Here is a 20,841-nt window from a genome sequence, read left to right as displayed (position 1 = left end):
TCTAGAAACAGTGAACAATTGCATACAGTAACCATCTCTTCAGGATCTGCATACGCTACCTGCCAGTGTTAGCATAGCATTGTCCACCAGTCACCAGTCCACCCTGCACTCTATAGACACTAGCCCCGTGTGTTCATATTCTCCCTTCTGTCCTTGTGCCCTGTAAATAGGGCGGAGGACAGAGAAGCAGAGGATTTCACATTATTTGAAGACAAAACAAGCTTTCAGGCTCACAATGAATTATCTTTGTGACTATGTCCCCACCATCTGCCTTTCTTTTTCATTGAAGTGGACAGTAAGGCACTTCTTTTGTATTGTTGTATAGTGGTTTTATGGATAAAACGTGGAGTATACATACATACCTCGACAATGACTGCTTTATGCTACAGCATGATGTCATTTTGGTGTAATTTCTTCTTCAGCAGAGCAGGAAGCTTTTTTTGGTCAAGCCCTTGACACAAACCGTACCCTCTGGTTGTGAATGAACAAAGACTATGAGGGTGAGGAATTCACACTCTCTATCATGCCCAAGCAGGTCTATATTAAGATGTCTCGGGTCTGAACATGTAAATAACACTTCCCCTTGGCCCTCTACTTGTCAGGTTGACCATAAAACATTACATTTTCATTACAAAAAAAACTACATTGCAATTTTGCAATTATCTAATAATGTAGACTTTCTTGTACGATGTGATTGTAAGTAGCCTTTTGCTATACCATATTCTGTTGTCTACACTTGATTGCATCAAGTTAATTTATTTTTAGACCTCTAGTAAATTTGCTCACTTTGACAGGGCTCCAGCTGAGTCAACACACGTGATTCATGCTTTTACACTGCCGTTTACAAACAGGAATCACATACCATTCTTTGTAATGGTTGTCAAGACATTACACACTTCTCTCATTTGCATGACACTGTTGTATACACAGCAATTGACAAACTGAAGAAGCACAACAAATGGTTCTTTCTTGAACCAGCACAGGGTTGGTTCTCAAAAAGGCCCACAGCAGATGACATTGGGATAAGTGGGTAACTGACAAAAAGTACATTATTAGTATGCATTCAACAGCAAGTGCAGGAGTGGTAAAATCCTTTTTAATGGAAAGTTAGTCTGTTGAATTTGAAATGTGGAATCATCTTGCTTGTTGTGCCTCCTCATGACAGCTCTCTTTTTTCCCCCTTTCCTTTAGGAAGGAATGTGAGTGTGCATAGTTGATCCCCTGCATGTGGTCTGAAGAGCTTGTACAGAAGAGCTTTAAACATGGATATGGAAGACTTCCCTCCCCCGCCTCCAGAAAGTAAGGTCAACCGTGCTTCCTGATGATCCCTATGAAGTGTGAAAACTGGGTCATTGTGGCCGGTTAGCTCAGTTGGTTAGATACCCAACTGCATCTAAAGGAAAAGCTGTGTTTTAAAGTTATAGTCATGTGTCCATGAAACTGTAATTCTTTCGAAAGGTAAATTGTACTTAGATTAATCAACAATGGTACACCCTTAATGGTCCTCTTGATTGAGAGGAAGATTACATTTTAAAATAATTTTCAAATTCAGCAAATTATGTTTATTGCCTTGAAAATGATTTGGTAGATGTTGTTATCTATTGCAGGGATCATTTTCTCAGAGTGAACACAGATTCCGCCACTCCTCCACTGTGGAGGGTGTGGGCACACGATTGAGGGAGTTTGGAGAGTAAAATGTGCTGCGTGTACACCAGACAATGTGCCTCAGTGTTGGACTGAATGCCGGTGCAGTAGCACGCACACATTCAGGAATAGACACTGGCCAGAGAGATCTCCAGCTGGCCTCCCGCTTGCTTTGTAGGAGCAATGCTTTTTGCTGCAGTGGGGTTGTCACTCAATCTGGAAAAGTGCATTGGAACACCGTTCAAAGTTGGAGTTTCTACTCGTGAAATTATGGCATCCGGTACCCCGGGTTCACACATTTGATACACATTCATGGTAGTGCCCACTGTGAATGTAAACCCTCAGTTACAAGAAGATATAAAGTAGGTGCCTGCACAACTATGGTGCATTCATGCACCACCAAACAAACTGAAAAATATTTGACGAAAAAACATTATTAGTGAAGCACAAAGACATAAAAATGTAAAAATTATGCGCTTTCCAATATGTACATTTTACCTTTATTATAAATTATTAGTGACTTATAGTGAATGAGACATTTTCTGTGGGAAAAAACTGAAAAAATAATAATATTTGGACCAAAAATCTGCACATTTACAGCGCTGTGAATGGTGAATCTTAACTGTGAGGGGATCCACTGTAAACTATTTATATGGTGTCACAATATCTTGCAAGGTTAAAACGCAACAAGATTGTTTATTATTGGTTACATATGTGCCTTACCTGAAAGGTAAAGTCGGTCTGCAGAGCTGTGACCACGCATGAACATGAAAAATCATTTTCCACTTCCTTCTGACCAGCTCTATGCTTGTCCATAATGCTTCTCCAAAGAGAGGTTGATACATACATATTCATCCTTCTCACTTGGTGTGCCTTATCTGTATCCAACCTGCACCATTAATAGCAAACGGATGGAAAAAGGACAGATAGCATCTTTGCTTCCACGTTTGATCCTTCTCAAGCACCTTGACTCACTGGTGCAGATAGACACAGGTCACAGATTTGACCTGTGGCAGTCGCTACAGCCCATGTTTTAACACACTGACTACAGGGTGGAACGACTACCTGTCACTACCAGAGTCACAGTGGTGATTTAGACTTGTGTGCTTGACTGTTAGGGACTTCAAAGCTCCTGGCTTTGCTTAAGGCTCTCGCTGTAAGTTCAGATTTATTCACCTACAAGCAGTGAATGGCTCAGGCCTGGAGGTACAGTAAGCAGTGTTCAACGCTGATGGGATTGATTTAGTGGTAATTACATGGAAAACAACCTTATCGACCACATAATAAACATTAACTATCTACCTAAATATGTCAAAAATTTGTTAGGGTGTTAAAGAAAGACACAATGAGAGAATTGCACAAATAGCTGCTAAGGGGAGGGTAACAACAGAACGGCAAAATTGGCCCAAAAAAAGAAGAGCAGGATTTCTGGGTTGCTTTCATATGATGCCAAACATTAGGAATGAAAACAACGTCTTCTTAAAGTTATCTGAAGTTGTCACAGAATGTAAGGTCCATATTTATGTATATATCCATACGGATATGGAAAAACATTTCCCTTCATGGACTTTTCAGTTTTTGAACAGTGTTCACCTGTCTTTGCAGTCTTAATAACTGTCGATACCGGGTGTGTTTTTGGCATTAAAACCAAAGTCTGTAATGGATTAATGGATTAACATGCAGAGCAGTTAATATTGTTTATATATCTTAATGTTAAGTGATTCAGTTTTTTTACACTTGCTTGACAATTAAGAAAGTTAGATGCTACTTAAAACATTATTGTGTGTTCAAAATATGAACAAATCGCTCAGCTTCATAAAAATCGATTTGCACCAAGCGATTTGTTCAAAGTCAGCTGTCACTATAGTAATAGAAACATTAATTCATTCATTTTCTACCACTTATTCTCACAAGGGTCGCGGGGGGTGCTGGAGCCTATCCCAGCTGACGAGAGGCGGGGTACACTCTGGACTATAGACAAACAACCATTCACACCTATGGACAATTTGGAGTCGCCAATTAACCTAGCGTGTTTTTGGAATGTGGGAGGAAACCGGAGTACCCGGAGAAAACCCACGCATGCACGGGGAGAACATGCAAACTCCACACAGAGATGGCCGAGGGTGGGATTGAACTCGGGTTTGACCTCACTTTTGACCTCAATAGATGTCTCAACATGAAGAGCCAGACTCGGTTTAAGGTTCACAGTCAGACACATGCCACGTTGTGAAGGAAATTGAATGCCTTGTGGAAGCTTGGAATTTTGTGTTATCTTTGTGAACACATTCAGGATATGAGTGTAAAACTTTAGATTGTCAGCTAACACAATCAAGCTGTGACTGTTGAAGAAACAACTCCCAAGGAATGTGAGGTATGTTTGCTTGAATAATTGTGACAAAGATTTCATTTGATTGTATTTTAAAGGAAAATGTAAGAAATATGTACTGTAATATCCTTTAAAAATGAATAGTTGACTCTTTTGAACATTCATTAAACTAGGACTCATGCATAAACTCAGAACTACACTTCTTTCCTGGGGGAGTAACAGCTGTCTTTTGGACTGGACTAATTGCAGTGTGGAAAGTGGAATGACATTTGTTGTTGGCTTCCTGTCTGCTGCAGAGCGAGCGCACCCATATGGATGTGATGCCTTCAAACATTAACTCAGTCAGGGAGCTGTCGTAGCATAGAGAGAGCTGATATGCTGCTCTGGAACTTTGACTTTTTTTTGGAAGGGGAAAAACACTGATCTGGTCGACCCCACCCTTAATTATATGTCAGTGTGTAGCTCTTAAATGTACGTAAATAGAGAGAGAGCTAGAGAAGCCTCAAAAGTAGTTTATTTTTCTACAAAGTTGTGAAAGTTGACCATTTTCATTATATGAAATTTTGCTTGATTGTTTTAGCTTCAAATTTGCATGTAAGTGAGCCGACAGCACCCAGTATAGTGGGCCGTACAGGGATCGAACCCGTAACCTTGGCGTTATTAGCACCACGCTCTAACCATCTGAGCTAACCGGCCACATGCAAATGTTATATTCTTCAAATCTTGATTTCTTTGATCATCTGTAAGTTCTGTCTTCCTTCATCCACAGTGTACTAGGTGCACCAGATGACTTTTCTAGCTAAAATAAAAGGCTCAGGGGGGCAAAAAAGACAGATTAAAGGTCATCTGCCACCAAAACCCTTCTCTCAACCTTGACATTTATTAATTGTACAATGTTTATTTGTGTATGCAGTTTTTGCTGAAGATGAAGATGAAGGGGAAGCCTTTGACTTTGATGACAGTGGTGATGACATCCCTGAGGTGGACCGGCCACCCCCCACCTCCAGCATGAAGGAGCAGTGTCAGGTTGACCATATGTGTCATCAAGCAGAGGGCGATCAACCCAGCCTGGCCCCACAGACACCTTGCAGCGTACCTGACACAGCTCCATCAGCCCAAGTTCTCACAGCAAGTGAAGCAACACCGGAAGCAGATGGGATAACCACTGCAGAGGAGACTGATGACAAGATAGATTTACCACTGCCTCCTCCACCTGATGATGTTGTGGAGACTGATTCTGGAAGAACAGGTTTGATTTTTCTTAGTGTATAAATATTTTGTTGTTATTTTTGTGAATATATCCATTGTACGTGCCACAGTTTTGGCAGTTGGTCAAATGGACTTGTTTTGAATCTCACTAATCTCACTAACCCTAAAGTGTGTCTCTATCGTGACACCTTGTATCACTGACTGCCTGGCGCTGGACTGTGTCTGGCTTTTATCACTAACAGTTGTGACAGCAGCAGCAGTCGGGACTCGGCCTTGCATATTCTGCTCTCGTTCTAGTCAATGCGCATACTGCAGCAGTATTTAAGCTTATTCCTTTTAAAGAAGGCTACTTATAAAGACATGCGCAATTCACAAATACAAGAGCTGCGATAAGCAATTCTGATAATGCTCACTTTTGATAGTTATTGTCTCATAATTTATCTAATTCTTTTCATCATTGTACTTGTAGCATTATAATTGGAGGACTCACCTTATTGTTTTATTCATCCCAGGGTGTGAAGACCAGTTAGACGCTACACATCCTGTTTCAAAGAGCTCCTCAAAAGTCAACCCTTACTCGGTGATTGACATCACTCCGCTCCAGCTGCAGCACGTCGAGCAGAACGGAAGCTCTTCTTCTCCTCCTGAACCAGGAGAACCCAAGGAGGACGTAAAAGAAGCACAGGATACCCACGGCAGCCCTGGTGGCATCACCTCGGGCTACTCAGTACCAGTGCCTTGTGGATATGCAACCCCATCTGGCGTGCCGCTCATCACGCCTGCTTACACAACACCCGTCATCATTCGACACCTCTCCGTGGATGAAGACGGTAAAATAACTGATTTATTTGAAGATTTATTGAATATTTTCTTGTTTACATGGCATGCTTAGGACTCTGATTGCATTGTAATAGACTCACCAAGGTTACACTGCATTAATGCAATAATATTACTAGGATTATGTAATGCTGTAATAGTCATTTTTGGTGAAACTTTGTTTCCTGTTACGTTCCTTGGAACGCATAGGTCTTATAATAGATCTTATAATAAAATTTGAAGTTGACCAGTAAAACATATAGAAACAATGTCACGAGAGACTACATGGTTCCACTTTCTGGGGAAATTAAATGGAACAGCAACTTACATGTTGATACTTTTCACTAACAATAACACAAAGATTAGTCTTTTAAATATAGATCTATATATATTTTTAATCTATAGATTTACAAAAAAAGTAAAAATGTAAAAATAACAAAGCAGCCCCTAGCATGACTTTTCAGTATGTAGCCCTCCTGGAAAACGTTTTTACACCCCTTCTCTATAGCTGCTGACAGTCTCTAGAAATGTGATTTTGGTGAAATGAAACTATTGGTGACACCTGGTGGAACATTTAAAACATTACAGTATTTCAATACAGTCAGTAATATCTTAAGGGCAGGTCAATATATTTGATTTGTATCTACTACGTTGTGTTACAAATGCAATTATGTTTTTCCTCTCTTTTCTTCACAGTGACAGTAATACGGACCGGGAACGCTTCTGTTGACAGGTGTGTGACCCGCCTTACTACTATTACTAATAACTGGTACTGTTTGCAGTGCCATTTAGTAGTTCTAGAACTCAACCTTTATTACATCCTGTAATGGTACTGGACATGTCTTATTTTATCAATATGTAAAATATGCTGACAGGTGAATTTGTTTCAATACTCTTTGAAGTGTTTTCACTGAAGATTTTCCACCCATAAAAGAGGAGGATGCTCTGGCAAAGTGGGCATCAGATCCCGCCAACACCGCATGGATGGAAAGTAAGGATCGCAAAGACCACTGTCATTGCCTCAGACACAGTGCCTGTCAACAGGCCACAAACGTTCTTTTTTTTTCTCTCTCACTTTCGACACTTGTCTGAACTCTCAGACTTTCTTCCCAATTTTTTTGAGGAAGCAAACCACTGTACAATCTCTCACAGTGTGACTTTAAAATGACTGCACTTTATGTTAATGTTGCTGTTAATTCTCTCCTTTATGGTAAGATCCAGATGAAGTGATTTACGATGACGTGCCCAGGGAGAACTCTGACTCCAACACAGGTAAGGCCTTTTAATCTGCACACTAGTGTTTAAAAATGTTTGGCATATAGCACTTTTTTAAAGTTTCATTTTTGTTTTTCAAGATATACTGACTAATTTTTACTTTGACGCATTTGATGTAATAAATACATAACATGTCCATACAGTACAATCAGATTTTTGTGTTGGGAAAAACAGTTTCAATATACTTGACATGTATGATGTTTTTATTTTAGGTCGATTTCAGTTCATGTTGGTCAATTGTGATAAAATAAATCTGCATATTCCCCCTGTATTTTTAAAAGGTAGAGATGACACTGCTGTGTTATTTACACCCATACAGAACCAGATGAGATGATTTATGACGACGTGGAGCTCGGTGAGGAAGGAGGTTATCTCGACAATGGCTGGAGCTCAAGCGAGTTTGAAAGCTATGACGAGGCCAGCGATGGAGAGGGACGCTCCGAGAATGGCATGCCCCATGCCTTCATGAGGGGGAAGCCCTCCCAGAGGAAGACGCATGTGAGTCAGTCATTTGCATCCTGTCAGGGTTTCTACAAAGAAAGCACAAACATAATAATACACTAAATTAAATGTATCTGTATATTGTTATACAATTTTTGTTATTCTCAGTATTTATTTCAGTCATTGGGTGACAGAATTAGGTGTGTGGTGGCCATTTTAACTTGCATTTAACTTACCAATTATGGTGCCTTCCTTGTCTTGCAAGTGGCCTGAAATTTCACCTTTTCTGAATGTAAACATACAGTGCAAATGCATACTGCTATACTGTCTGTTACATGTTGTAAGCAAGGAAAATACATTTATTGCATTAGGTCTAAAGCATCAAAAAAACATATTTCAGGGGAAAAAATGGCTATCAAACAAAGAAATAAGTGAGATGGCTGTAAATAGCACTCCAAACACACTTTACAAGTGTAACCTATAATGCTTGCTTTGCTTTTGTTCAGCTCTCTCAAGATCTGAGCCGCTTGAAAGAACACTATGAGAAAAAGATGAAAGATCTAATGGCAAATACAGTGGGAACGGTAGAGCTGCAGCAGCTCAAACAGAAACACGAGCAGAAGGTAAACCTGCTGCGGCTCGCCTTGGCCCTTGCCTGCCTATAGTATGTTCGACTCTCAGTTTAGCCAACTTTGACTGCGAGCGTCTTACTGACACCGTGATACCCTCATCCTGCACTAATGTGAATGTTTCATGGTGGTGGTACTGGTGATGGGTACGCCGTATTGTCTGCTGCACTGGCCTGTTTCATCATTAGGAATCCAACTGAACGTCCAACAAGGCAGAAAGATGCGTTGACATGTAACATTTGTTTAGCGTATGGTAAACTGGGACACCAGTTAGATGGTTAATATTTATTTAGGTCATTTCAAAAATGCACCTTTACATACAGTAGGTACATGCTTAAACTACCGCCAATTAAATTATTAGCAAGAATGTAAACAATTACAACTCAACAAATAATTATCCCTAACTGCAATAAAATCTAGAAACATAACAGATAGGAACTATTATTTAAACTCAGCTGATGTCCCAGTTACCGTCTCATCCTCTGCTCAGCATTGCTTGCTGTCATCCTACGTATATTAGCATCTGGATTCTAACATTGCACATGATGTGCTACATTCGTCTCAGTAGAACTTGGGCTTTGTGTACTTTGTGTACTTGTGTCCTTTGGCTTTCAAAAGAAATACTCGTCAATGTGTTTTGTCCCCTTTTAAGATGCAAAAATTGGTGAAAGCAGCGAAAGAAGGGACCAAAGATGGGCTTGAGAAAACCAAAGCTGCAGTTAAGAAGGGGCGTTCTTTCATCAAAACCAAATCATTTTGTCATGGTACGTGCAGTGAATGTCATTCAAATGCTTTTCAAGATCCACTTAAGTCATTAGTATTTAACTTTTTTTCATTAGTTTTGTTAAAGTGACTGTTTGCTCTTTACTTTTTTACATATTTCCCTGTGTGGTGTCAACTATACACGATTCAGAGAAAAAGTCCACCTGTTTTGAAGAAGAGGAGTCTGAATTCTTCATTGAGGTGGACTGTTTCAATGTTGAGCCAATTTTGGGTGCCGCTCCTGAGGGCCTTTCACAACAACAAGTAAGCAAATGTTGTTTTATTTACTTTTTTAATGACATTTTAATGATCAATTATAATATCTGTTGTCACTTACAGCTGGTGAGAAGATGTATACTGGGATCTATACTGGAGAGTGAGAAGAATTATCTAGATGCACTGAAGAGGATTTTAGAGGTATTGCTGCTGTGTTTGCCACGTCTCAGTTCGATTGTAGCGTTTGTTTTTTCATTTCATATTGTTTGCTTGTCTGCATCATCAGCAATATGAGAAGCCCCTGTCCCAGATTGAGCCAAGGCTACTGAGTGACAGGAAACTCAAGATGACCTTCTACAGAGTGCGGGAGATCCTGCAGTGCCACTTCCTGTTCCAGATCGCACTGGCGAGTCGAGTGGCAGAGTGGGACAGCCTGGAGATGATTGGTGATGTTTTTGTAGCCTCGGTAAGCCCACATTGTGTATTACTGCCTTTTGTTTTCATACATATTTTCAGAGATCTGCCCTTCCTGTTAATTAGTAAAGGAGGCGTTCTACTGATATAAAGAACTGTTGAGTAACTTTTGTCTTCTCAGACAGTTCTTCCGAGGGACAACAATTTTAGACCATTTTAAAAAATGTTATTTTACTGATTGTGATGTGCTTCAATATTTGTGTTTGTCAACAGTTCTCAAAGTCAATGGTGCTGGATGCCTACAGCGAATATGTGAACAACTTCAGCACGGCAATGTCAGTGGTCAGGAAGACCTGTGCTGCAAAACCTGGCTTCCTGGAATTCCTGAAGGTTATATAATACTGTCTTTACCTCACTAATTAATTTAATATTAGATACAATATTACCTACACGGCATTGGTAGCATTATTACCCCACAAAATCAATGTGTTCATCAAAATGAACCTGCTAGCATAGATAATATTTATTTTTTATGTTTGACCGTCTCCAGCATCGCCAGGAGACAAGCTGCGACCGGATGACTTTGTATGGCCTGATGATGAAACCAATCCAGAGGTTTCCGCAGTTCATTCTGCTACTCCAGGTACTCGGATCAATTTACACTTTCATTCTCTTCACTCTGATCCATTTGAAAGTTATATCTTCATCCGCCAACAGAGGGAGTATTTGACTCACAGTTACAAGTACATTGTATCACAACAACAACCAAATTGGTTATAAAACCTCAACTATTTTATGATTTCTTTAATGTTCACCATTAATTAAAATTAACACACACTGCACGCCTTTATGCTACATCCCATTACTATATCCTCAAATTGCCCTGTGCAACTTACATTTTGTGTAGGCACACAAATACACGCAAAGAGGCTACCAGGCATCTGTAAAGACATGGATGTCTTCATACATATTGATAATTAATGTGTGATATCTCCATGGCTCCTCATCAGGACATGCTCAAAAACACCCCCTTGGGACATGCGGACCGCCTGCCCCTGCAGATGGCCTTAACAGAACTTGAGACCTTAGCGGAGAAGCTCAACGAAAAGAAGCGAGAAGCCGATCAGCGCTGTGAGATTCGCCACATTGCAAAGGCCATGAATGAACGCTACCTCAACAAGGTGTGTCATGTGAATGCTGTTATGTTTTCTTTTTAGTGCCTTTTAGAGTGGTGTTTGAACTCATTTTAATGTGTTGAAAGTTTGTTGAGTTTGGTCTAATTTCATTATCTCCCAAAGAGAGCTGCCAGCTGCTTTGAATTCTTTCTATTTCCAGCATATGGTTTAGCGCAACAATTTCAAACAACGCCAACTTCTCTCCAAGGTGTAATTATCTGTCTATATGCAGCTTTCCACGTCCTGCATCTGGTGTTTTTCCCTATACAACCAACCATATACTGTATGGTTTCTTGTTCTCATGACCTTTAATGACTTTACTTCTTGTTGTAACAAATGTAGAGTGGGTACACCAATCAGGAGACCAATCAATTTTTAGAAGCAACGGCTCTCACATATAGTACTTTACTGAATTTCATCCCCACAGCTCCTGAGTAATGGCAGCCGTTACCTGATTCGTTCTGACGACATGGTGGAGACCGTCTACAATGAGCGTGGTGAAGTCATCAAAACAAAGGAGCGACGCCTTTTCCTACTCAACGATGTTCTCATGTGTGCTACAGCCAATATTCGGTCAGTAACCACATCGTCCACCATTTTTACTCTCACCCTTAAATTACAATTTCTCGTATCCTCTTTTTAGATGTGTTGTTTTTATATTTAGTTGTGGAGTTGAAATCACTTAGTTAAAAAGCTACATAAATAGTAATAAAAGTGTAACGTGAGCTGCTAACCACTGTGTGTGTGAGTGGATCTAGCCACTGTAACATGAACTTTTGCCAAGAATGAGTGAGAGCTGCAGTTCTGAGCCTAGTGGGAACATTTTCCTCTGAGGAAAGTGCCAGTGGCTATTTACAAATGCAAAGTGAGCCACAGGGTTTACGCTTGACCTCCACTTGTCCTCAATTAGGTGCCAGGATGGGAGTGGAGGTGGAGGTGCCCCATCAGACCAGCGGTTCCTTCTAAAGTGGAGCGTTCCTTTGAACTTTGTTGAAGTGCTGGAGTTTGGATCCAGTGAGGACATGCCCGACAACACCCGATACCCTGCCCCTCATTCTGGGGAGAAAGTGGTCATCAATGCAAAGCCAAGTATGCTTCTTTTTGTCGTCCAACTAGCTCATTGACTTATTGATTGATATAAACAGATAAAGTTAACATAGCCTCCTTGTCTAATTGAGCATGACAGATTTTAGGCGAACATAATTGTAGTTATCTCCTGCAGTGAACTGTTGTCATTTGCTGGGAATTTACAGATGTTTCCTAAATCCCAACAGTGCATATTTTCCTTCTTCAATCTTCTGGACTGTTTGCTGCCCAGTCCAATGATTTCAGTCTTTCCACTTGGCTTTCTCCTGTCACAGACGGCTGCTCAGCCACTTTAAAGGCCTAGATCGGTCAAACAACAGGCACTGTTAAACTCTAAAATGATTTTGTGGACTGTGGTCAATGTACGGTATGGCATAAAAATATATATAATCACTGACTCTACCATGTGACCTTTTCCAGTCAATTATATACATTTCAGAGTTGTAGTTCATAATATACACAGCACATACATGCACATCTTTTGCCTGCCACACTGCATCACAATAGAATGATGGCTCAGTAGTTTTTACATGTCGTGTCCCAACCATCAGCATGCCTCAGATTTCTCACTGAGCTAAACTGTCCAGCCACGAGGTGATTTGGTGGAACAGATGGTAGAGGCCGAGACCTCCATAACATCTGGTCTGGTTGAAGGGCATTCATGGGGCTGCATCTGACAGAATGGCAGCTTCCTCTTAACCTGATACAAGTGAGTGTGTATGTATGGCGTAATGGGTTGTTTGATTCGAAGCATTTCATGGATGGGAGGATAAACTCATTGTCTGTGTCAGATTCAGTCATTCGAACTTTTCTGTGTGGAATTGCGTGGATACATGTTTTTTTTCCCCATGAAAGCAGTTAACCTGAATTAAAAGTCACCTCTTTCCATGACTCACAGCTATCAGACCATTCAGAACTGTTCTTCCAATTCTCTTTATGCAATTTCTTGGCATACTTCTGCTTTTTAGGGTTCTCTAATTGCTGGGGTGACCGCTGTGATTCGGATACTGGTCTTAGGCAGTTTTGTTTGAACATGTTGGCGCTTTCACAAAGCGTCATTCATGAGTTAGACACTGATTACACAGCACTGGTTTAGTCAGTGGGAATGGTTCAGTTCAGTTAAAGAAACATTAATAATTGAAATAGCTGATACATCAAGTTATATGCTGATATTGCATATTTGCAATAAACTATAAATGTCAAATTAGAAAAAAATTTTGTGTTAACATTGTTGAAACAGATTAATTAGTTTAACAGACTGTGATACACTCCTCACATGAACACATATCATTTATGAGAGGTTTATTCAGGCTTTCTGCCTGAATTCCCGACCTCAATTCAACCTCTTGTGTTTGTTTGCTCGGTCAGATGAGCCATGAAAATCCTGTAGAGCTCCCTTTGTGCAAAGCAGTTGAATGCAAACATGTTTACAGTAGCACATAACATGAGGAAACCATTGTAAAGGATGAGCTGCTGTCTACATTATCCATGGAGTATTTTTTACATTGACAAAATACACTCGGAGGTTATTGACAGTGAAATAATATCCAAATCTGTACAGTCGGTTGTAACTTTTTTGATCATGTTCCATTTGTGCTTTTCATATAGAAGCTGCACTCATGTATATGTATGATTTTTTTAAATCATGTTCAAAGTCATTGCAAGTGTACATAGTACTGCACCACAGAAGGAATGAGAGCATGGGGATCCAATCAGTGTTTTCCCTCAGTAACATGTCAGTTAGCATATTGTCCTCGTGTTGTGTATTGTTTTTACTCTCCTGTGATGGGTGGGCTCTGTGGCTCTGGTCTGTTCGTTTGGTCTGTTGCAAGGTTTCCTGTTGACACCGAATATCATCACCTTTTGCCTCTCAGCACAAGTGCAAACATGTCAATGATCCAGATGACAATGTGAAGACTGTATTTTTATATTGACGTGCCCACTAAGGGCAAGTTTCAGCGCTGTCACTGATCAACATGGGAGTCAGACCTATTGTTTTTTTTATTGATATTCACCTCACTCATTGATTCTCTGTTTTTACCTATCAGCTTTATTTTCTCTTAAACAAGCTTATGTGTGTCTGTGTAGACAAACTCTACATGGGCCCGGGTCAGCTGTACCAAGATCTGCAGAACCTAATCCATGACCTCAGCCTCGTCAACCAGATCTCTGGCATGATCAGCAGCCTCAAAGGCCACTATCAGGTAATTGTATCACTGCACTTGTCTTATTTAGAAGAATTGATGTCAAGAATAAATATATCCTGAAAAAATATCATGCAGCAAAGCCATTGGCTGAGGAGACACACAAACTCAAACCTTTTTTTTTCGGTCGTTGGGAGGAAGAATAGCACAGAGACTTTGATTGTGTGCTCTGCTGGATGGTCTGAAGTTGCATCACAGAGGAGCTCTCAGAGAAACGCGTGTCCCAAATATGGAGGTTATGTGGGACAGTCTGATTGAAAGAGCAAATAGAAAGGCACATGTTTCCCTGGGCATGGAACTTCATTTGCTACATGACACAGATTACAAATATAGATGAGGAGAAATGTAGTAAAATCTCCTATCCAATGAAAGGTAGACAAGTTAGTGTCAACATTATTAGACAGATTCATTTAATTACAGAATGGACACTATATGATCTATATTTTCTTCTTTGTATGTACTTTTCTACATAAAAAATGTTGTTTTTGTACCACACTTACTGTCATTGAGTTAAACAGTAGCAAGAAAACCAAGAGCTACTTGGAAGGACTTGGAGGGCTGGTTTAGAAAAGACCCTTCCAAGCTTTTATCAAATGCACTTCTGCCACCTTGTGGCTGTTTTTATGGCTTAGAAGTGCTCTGAAACAGTAATACATTTGCATCATCACCTCTTTTTGCCTCTCGTACAAAAAAGTATCCATAAGTTGATGGGATGAACTTCGGGCGTTCGGTATTGTATAAATTGTCTCTACTACTCTTCCCTTCCCTCTGTTCTTTCTAGAATGTGAACCCTACAGTAGCCCAGGACTGGGTGTCAGGTCTCCAGAGGCTGATTCTGAAGAAGGAAGAGGAGATTAGAGCAGCTGACCGCTGTCGGATCCAACTTCAGCTGCCTGGCAAACAAGACAAGTAAGTCTGTGTTGTTTTACCTTCAACACAATGTCACTACACTTCTCTTCAGCTTGGTTTGCACTTTCAAACAGGGAGCATACACATGTTTTGTGTCTGCAGGGTCATTTCATCTCTCCATCTTTACCCTACAAGCCTTGTTTACCCCTTTTCCTTCATCTGATCTCACACTTGCTGTGTTCATAGCTTTAGGAGAGAGCATTAGAACACATTTGGATGAACATGTTTCTCCACCAGCCCTATTAGGAGGTATGAATCACAAGGGAGGAAATGTGCATGTTTTTTTGCAACTAAAGGCTACCCATTGCTGCAGCTGCTTCCCAACATTAATGCTCATGTCACATATTTGCATGCACACCAGGCCTGCATGCTGTCCCCCAAGGGTACATACTTCTCTACTTCTGGTTTTTGTCTCATCATTCTCAGTATCATACACTTATCTGGTGAGATTATGCTTAGAAAGCATAATTTTAGTTTTTAAATATTTTTTTACATGATCTCTCAGTCTCAAAGCCCAGCAAATAAAACACATCTTTCCATTATCCAGAGACAGAGCCCATATAAAGACACACAAGCTGTGTGAGCGCGAAATGCTAACTGCCATTGACCTCTTCCGCTAATGTCAGCCTTCATTTTTCAATCAGCGCCAAATAGACTTGTGTTCCGCCCTCGGGTGACAAAATCCCAGACAGAGATCATTTTATTTGACTGGATACACATCAGTCGACTGGTGTGCAAGTATAAATAATCACACATGAACACGACTGCTTGGATGGAGTAACAGTGAGGCTAATGCTTGCCAGAGCACAAACTGTCAAATACCATTTATCATATTAGGAACATTTTATTTTGCAACATTTTAAAGTCTTATATGTGACAATCAGCTGTAAGGTAAATACTATTAGACTATTTGATTAGATAGCCTTGCTTCACCCTTTGGAAATTTCAACAGTAATGAGGAAATTAGCTATGTCTGTTTGGTATTAAATGAGCTTGCACTGTCTAGCGAATAGAACTCTGGCTAGAACGACTAAAGATGCAACAATCTGCAGCACTGAATGTTAATTTTCTATAGAAATGGTAAATAAAAACAATATAAAGTGCAAATGAAAGCATCACAAAATTACATTTCAAAGATATCAAAATGAATTACAGATCAAACTGATCCTCCTCATTTGTTGTCCTCTTTTTATTTTTGTCAGCAGGTCGGGTAAGCCCACATACTTCAGTGCGGTGTTCAATACCATCAACCCAGCCAATAAACAGTCATGGATCAGTAACTTGCAAATGGCTAAGCTGGCTCTAGGTACTACCTCTTTGTGTTTGCTTCCATTATTATCAAGTGTGCATGTAGGGCTTAAAGCCTGCACTGTATTCTGCATACTATGAAATTAAGCTTCTTGTTTGTATGTTTTGTATCAGAGGAGGACAACCTTCAGGGCTGGCTCTTTGCAGAGGATGACGGAAATCAGCTCAAAAAGCAGAAACACCCTCTTTTGCTCAAACAGATGCCTGTAGTCATGTCTAAACTGCAGGAGTTCAAGGTGAGATGCACATGATGCTTCAAAATGCCTGAAGCAGTAAAAACGGCATCCTAAGTGGTGTCGTGTCCCTGATTGTGTGTAGTTATTGACATGTCCCTCACATACCAGATTTAACCTTTATCCAGTCACACTACTCTCCTGGATTAATATTGATTCGCCACTTGTGGCAATAAATAGCTCTAGGAACAGTGAAGTGTTAATAATGACACAAACCCAAGGTCATGTGCTTATCACGTGCTGGTCATTTTAAAAATCAAAAATAATGTTTTATGTTCATTCATTCATTCATTTTCTACCGCTTATCCTCACGAGGAGAGGCAGGGTACACCCTGGACCGGTCGCCAGCCAATCACAGGGCACATACTATAGACAAACAACCATTCACACTCACATTCATACCTATGGACAATTTGGAGTCACCAATTAACCTAGCATGTTTTTGGAATGTGGGAGGAAACCGGAGTACCCGGAGAAAACCCACGCATGCACGGGGAGAACATGCAAACTCCACACAGAGATGGCCGAGGGTGGAATTGAACTCGGGTCTCCTAGCTGTGAGACCTGCGCGCTAACTCCTTGTCCGTCGTTCAGCCCTGTTTTATGTTTATGTATTGTATTTATTTTTTTTAAGTACTCTCTATTATCTTGTTTTTCATGCATTACGACAGGTGGAATGTGCAGTCCACAACCCGGAGCCCTACATAAACACAGAGAGCACAGCAGACACCCCAGCGGTGGGTCACGGTTGTGTCTGGGTGAGAAATCTTCCCTCCATCTTTCAGATAGCAATCAGTGGACTAGTTTTGGACTTCACCATTAAACTGCATTACATTTGTAATTCAAGACTTGATGATTTAATAATAAAATGTTGAGCAAGTCCAGCAGCTGTTGAGTGAAGGTCACTAAGCTTCTGGAGCCTCACATCTGCCTGCCTTTGCTTGTCGCAACTAACTTTCAATGAACTACATATGTCAGTGAATCAGACACAGCCGTTTTTGGCCGTTTAACTGTTGTCATTGTTATTTCTCACCAAATTGATATATTCCACATAGTAGGTGGTTGTTATTTGGTGAAGCATCTAATGTCATCTCAAGTGAGCCTGTCAGGGTTCTGAGAGTGACTACATTTTTCTTCTCATAATAAACAATGAATCTCAGCCCTGTGCTAAACTCTGCTAATGTAACAGCTGGCCCATTAGGGGGAGGTGGGACACACTGATTGTTTTCTCAGTGATGTAATATTTGAAAATGTATATATTGTGTAAATTTATTATTTTAAAATGAAGCAAGAGAATGTAAATCATTGCGTGTGTGTTTTTAAAACAACCGAATGGGTTTATTGTTAATTTAAACATTTCAGTATTTTCTAAACGTAACACCAGATACTCTGAGGTTCAGCAGTGTTTATTTTCACCAGTTTTGGCTGCACTGTATGTTTTGCACAATTAAAGCATCCTCCCAGGTGCTCAAATCTTAACAAATATGACTGCAGGTTTCAAGTTGTACCAACCAGATGGGGCAAATAGCCATAGTATCCATGCAGAGCTGCAGCCCGAAGGTGACAGAGTGCTTTAATGTGGAGTCTCGCATCCTCTGCATGGCTTACGTCCCAGCAGAAGAGCCACTGGAAAATGATGTCCCCACCGAAGATGGGAGAGCCAGTGTTACACCGACTGTCTGCCTGGGCATGGAGGAGGGCAGGTAATCAAATTATTGTAACCAAAGCATAGACACTGATGCCACTTTGAAGCATTATAATTCCCACCTGAAGAAGCTGCACTAACACCAACAGACCAAAATACATTATACTTTTGATGTGCAAAAGTCATATATTAACATTTGTTAGTGATTTATTATTAAAGTGAGTACAACCCTCACATATTTGCAATAATTCGGTCATGTCTTTTCATGGGATGTTATCAGAGTACATTTTGGATAACTGTAAATTTACCGTCCCAAAATAACTCGACAAATCAGTAATGTCTAAACCCCTGGCAACAAAAGTGAGTAAACTCCTCATGAAATGTCCAAATTTGGGCCAAAGTGTCAAAATTTAGTGTGGCCATCATTATTTTTCAGCACTGTGTTTCCACTGTGTCTCTGGAATGAGGTTCACTAGAACAGGTTGACTCTGGAATCCTCTTTAGTGCCTCTGTGATTACATCATGGAACTGGTGGATACTCGAAACTTTGCACCCACCTCCAGTGGGCTTAGGTCCATCATCTTTCCCCTCAGCTTTTTAGCAAGGCAGTGGTCATCTTGGAGGTGTGTTTGTGGTACTAGAATACTGCCCTGCAGCTAATTTTCCAGTATTCATTCATTCATTTTTCTACCGCTTATCCTCATGAGGGTCGCGGGCGTTGCTGGAGCCTATCTCAGCTGTCTTCGGGCAAGAGGCGGGGTACACCCTGGACTGGTCGCCAGCCAATCACAGGGCACATATAGGCAAACAACCATTCACACTCACATTCATACCTATGGACAATTTGGAGTCGCCAATTAACCTAGCATGTTTTTGGAATGTGGGAGGAAAGTGGAGTCAGAGATGCCCGAGGGTGAGATTGAACTCGGGTATCCTAGCTGTGAGGCCTGCGCGCTAGTTTCCAGTATTGTCCCATGAAAATATATATATTTTTGCAGAAATGTGAGGGGTGTACTTACTTTTGTGCTGTAACGAAAAAAGCTATTTTACATAGTGTTTACATGTGTAAGTGTTTCTTTATTTGATTGATTCTAATTTCACATTATCCCCGTTTAGCATTATTGTGTACAAGAGCAGCCAGCGGTCCAAGAAGGTGCGCCTGCAGCAGTTCTTCTCCCCAGACAAATCCACCGTCACTAGCTTGGCTTACATGAAGCACTGCCTGTATGTCGGCCTGGTCAGTGGCTCTGTGGCCATCTACTCCAGATCACAAGGTGTGTCTTTCAGGGGGGATGGCTTAATGCACTGTTTGTTCCTGTAACAAGTCACTGTTATTGTGTAACACAGAAAGGTATTCATTTTGGTCATTTACATCTTTTTAAAACATGTGGAAGTGAGCATGTTTTGCTCAGATATTTAGTCTGCATCTGACCTGAATGGAAGTCAGTCTGGACCACAGCACATGAATAAGAGCACTGTTACTGAGATAGTGGCTCTACTTTTGAGTTGCACTTGCCACATAAACAAATATGGTGATACCTGCCACATGCGTTAAAACAATGTACAATCTGCTGTTTGTCTGAGATAATGTTGGCCATTTTATTGAAATGTCTATTCTTGATGAAACACTCTCAAAAGGTTTCTTTCACCAAATCACTGGGTTAGGAAATTAGAGGCTCACCGGGGTCCCCTTTTTCCTTGCATTGTGGTTCTGTTTCCATTTGCTTGGTTGTCTGGGAGAAGCCATTCTAAAAGAGGTGACCTATTTAATGTCCTCACTCTCAGACGTGCACAGAGAGAGGGAAGGATCCAGACACTCTTCCCACAGTCCTTGCCATTCTCTTTTGTTCCATCTGTCACTTGGCTCTCATTCAGTCTGGCTGCCTCTTTTTTATCATCCTTTCTTCATACATGCACTAATGATTGCAAATATTTGATCAAAAACCTATCCGTCCAAATAGTTGCATGATCAGCATTCCTCAAATACCACATTTGTTTTATTAACTACAATCACAAAAAATATTACTCAGCTTGTCTTCAAATGATTCAGATCAGATGTGTGCTTAGCTTCCTGCAGTGCTCTTTTGAAAAGTTCATCTTTTATGTGTGTGTGTGTGTGTGTGTGTGTAATAGACAAAGAGACAGGAGGAATATGTGTCTGGAGACAGAAGCTAAAACCATTGTCGGTGCTTCTCGAGCCAAGCTGTAGTTGCTTCTGCGTTAAAAGGAGCTCATACTGAACTGTCCAGTAGTGTTTTTAGACTTCTTATCATATTTTCTTTTGGATGCCAATTTTTTCCCCTTGTCCACTAATTTACAGACAGTAGCACAGGGGCTCTTTGGGGTTTGCTGAATATTTTCGACTATTATTTTTGACTATTTTTCTCATATTGGCTTTTTATCCCTTCAGTCAACTGCCTGATTTCATGCCAGTCACAACTCTTTCACTAGAACATGATTTTGACATGACTCAACTGCATCTTTGTTGCAACTTTGCTGAATAACTTTTTATAGCAACTTGTTTATGATGTACAGTACTTTGTTTTGGG

General features: G+C 40.5%; 1 protein-coding gene across 4 annotated transcripts in view; it reads left to right on the top strand.

Annotated features, from left to right (window-relative positions):
* arhgef10 (Rho guanine nucleotide exchange factor (GEF) 10) overlaps positions 1-20,841 on the top strand; it is a 39,403-nt gene that overhangs the window by 5,081 nt on the left and 13,481 nt on the right. Inside the window, exons 2-25 of one of the 4 annotated variants that reach the window (XM_058090862.1) lie at positions 1,192-1,299; positions 4,884-5,219; positions 5,692-6,009; positions 6,692-6,728; positions 6,898-6,986; positions 7,211-7,267; positions 7,590-7,768; positions 8,218-8,334; positions 8,993-9,104; positions 9,254-9,366; positions 9,442-9,519; positions 9,605-9,784; positions 10,006-10,122; positions 10,283-10,375; positions 10,743-10,913; positions 11,335-11,480; positions 11,818-11,996; positions 14,082-14,197; positions 14,979-15,106; positions 16,312-16,412; positions 16,529-16,650; positions 17,319-17,405; positions 18,142-18,350; positions 19,409-19,566. In XM_058090862.1, coding sequence (XP_057946845.1) covers positions 1,263-1,299; positions 4,884-5,219; positions 5,692-6,009; positions 6,692-6,728; positions 6,898-6,986; positions 7,211-7,267; positions 7,590-7,768; positions 8,218-8,334; positions 8,993-9,104; positions 9,254-9,366; positions 9,442-9,519; positions 9,605-9,784; positions 10,006-10,122; positions 10,283-10,375; positions 10,743-10,913; positions 11,335-11,480; positions 11,818-11,996; positions 14,082-14,197; positions 14,979-15,106; positions 16,312-16,412; positions 16,529-16,650; positions 17,319-17,405; positions 18,142-18,350; positions 19,409-19,566 — 3,280 coding nt within the window. In that variant the 5' untranslated portion in view covers positions 1,192-1,262. Of the gene's footprint in view, positions 1-1,191; positions 1,300-4,883; positions 5,220-5,691; positions 6,010-6,691; positions 6,729-6,897; positions 6,987-7,210; positions 7,268-7,589; positions 7,769-8,217; positions 8,335-8,992; positions 9,105-9,253; positions 9,367-9,441; positions 9,520-9,604; positions 9,785-10,005; positions 10,123-10,282; positions 10,376-10,742; positions 10,914-11,334; positions 11,481-11,817; positions 11,997-14,081; positions 14,198-14,978; positions 15,107-16,308; positions 16,413-16,528; positions 16,651-17,318; positions 17,406-18,141; positions 18,351-19,408; positions 19,567-20,841 lie in introns of all 4 variants that reach the window. The other 3 variants (XM_058090861.1, XM_058090864.1, XM_058090863.1) reach the window with 3 other exon arrangements.

The sequence above is a fragment of the Doryrhamphus excisus genome, chromosome 13 (genome assembly GCF_030265055.1).
Source record: "Doryrhamphus excisus isolate RoL2022-K1 chromosome 13, RoL_Dexc_1.0, whole genome shotgun sequence".
In the NCBI taxonomy this organism is placed as follows: Eukaryota; Metazoa; Chordata; class Actinopteri; order Syngnathiformes; family Syngnathidae; genus Doryrhamphus; species Doryrhamphus excisus.
Note: the sequence above shows the minus strand (reverse complement) of the source record. Positions and strands in the feature narration are given on the sequence as shown.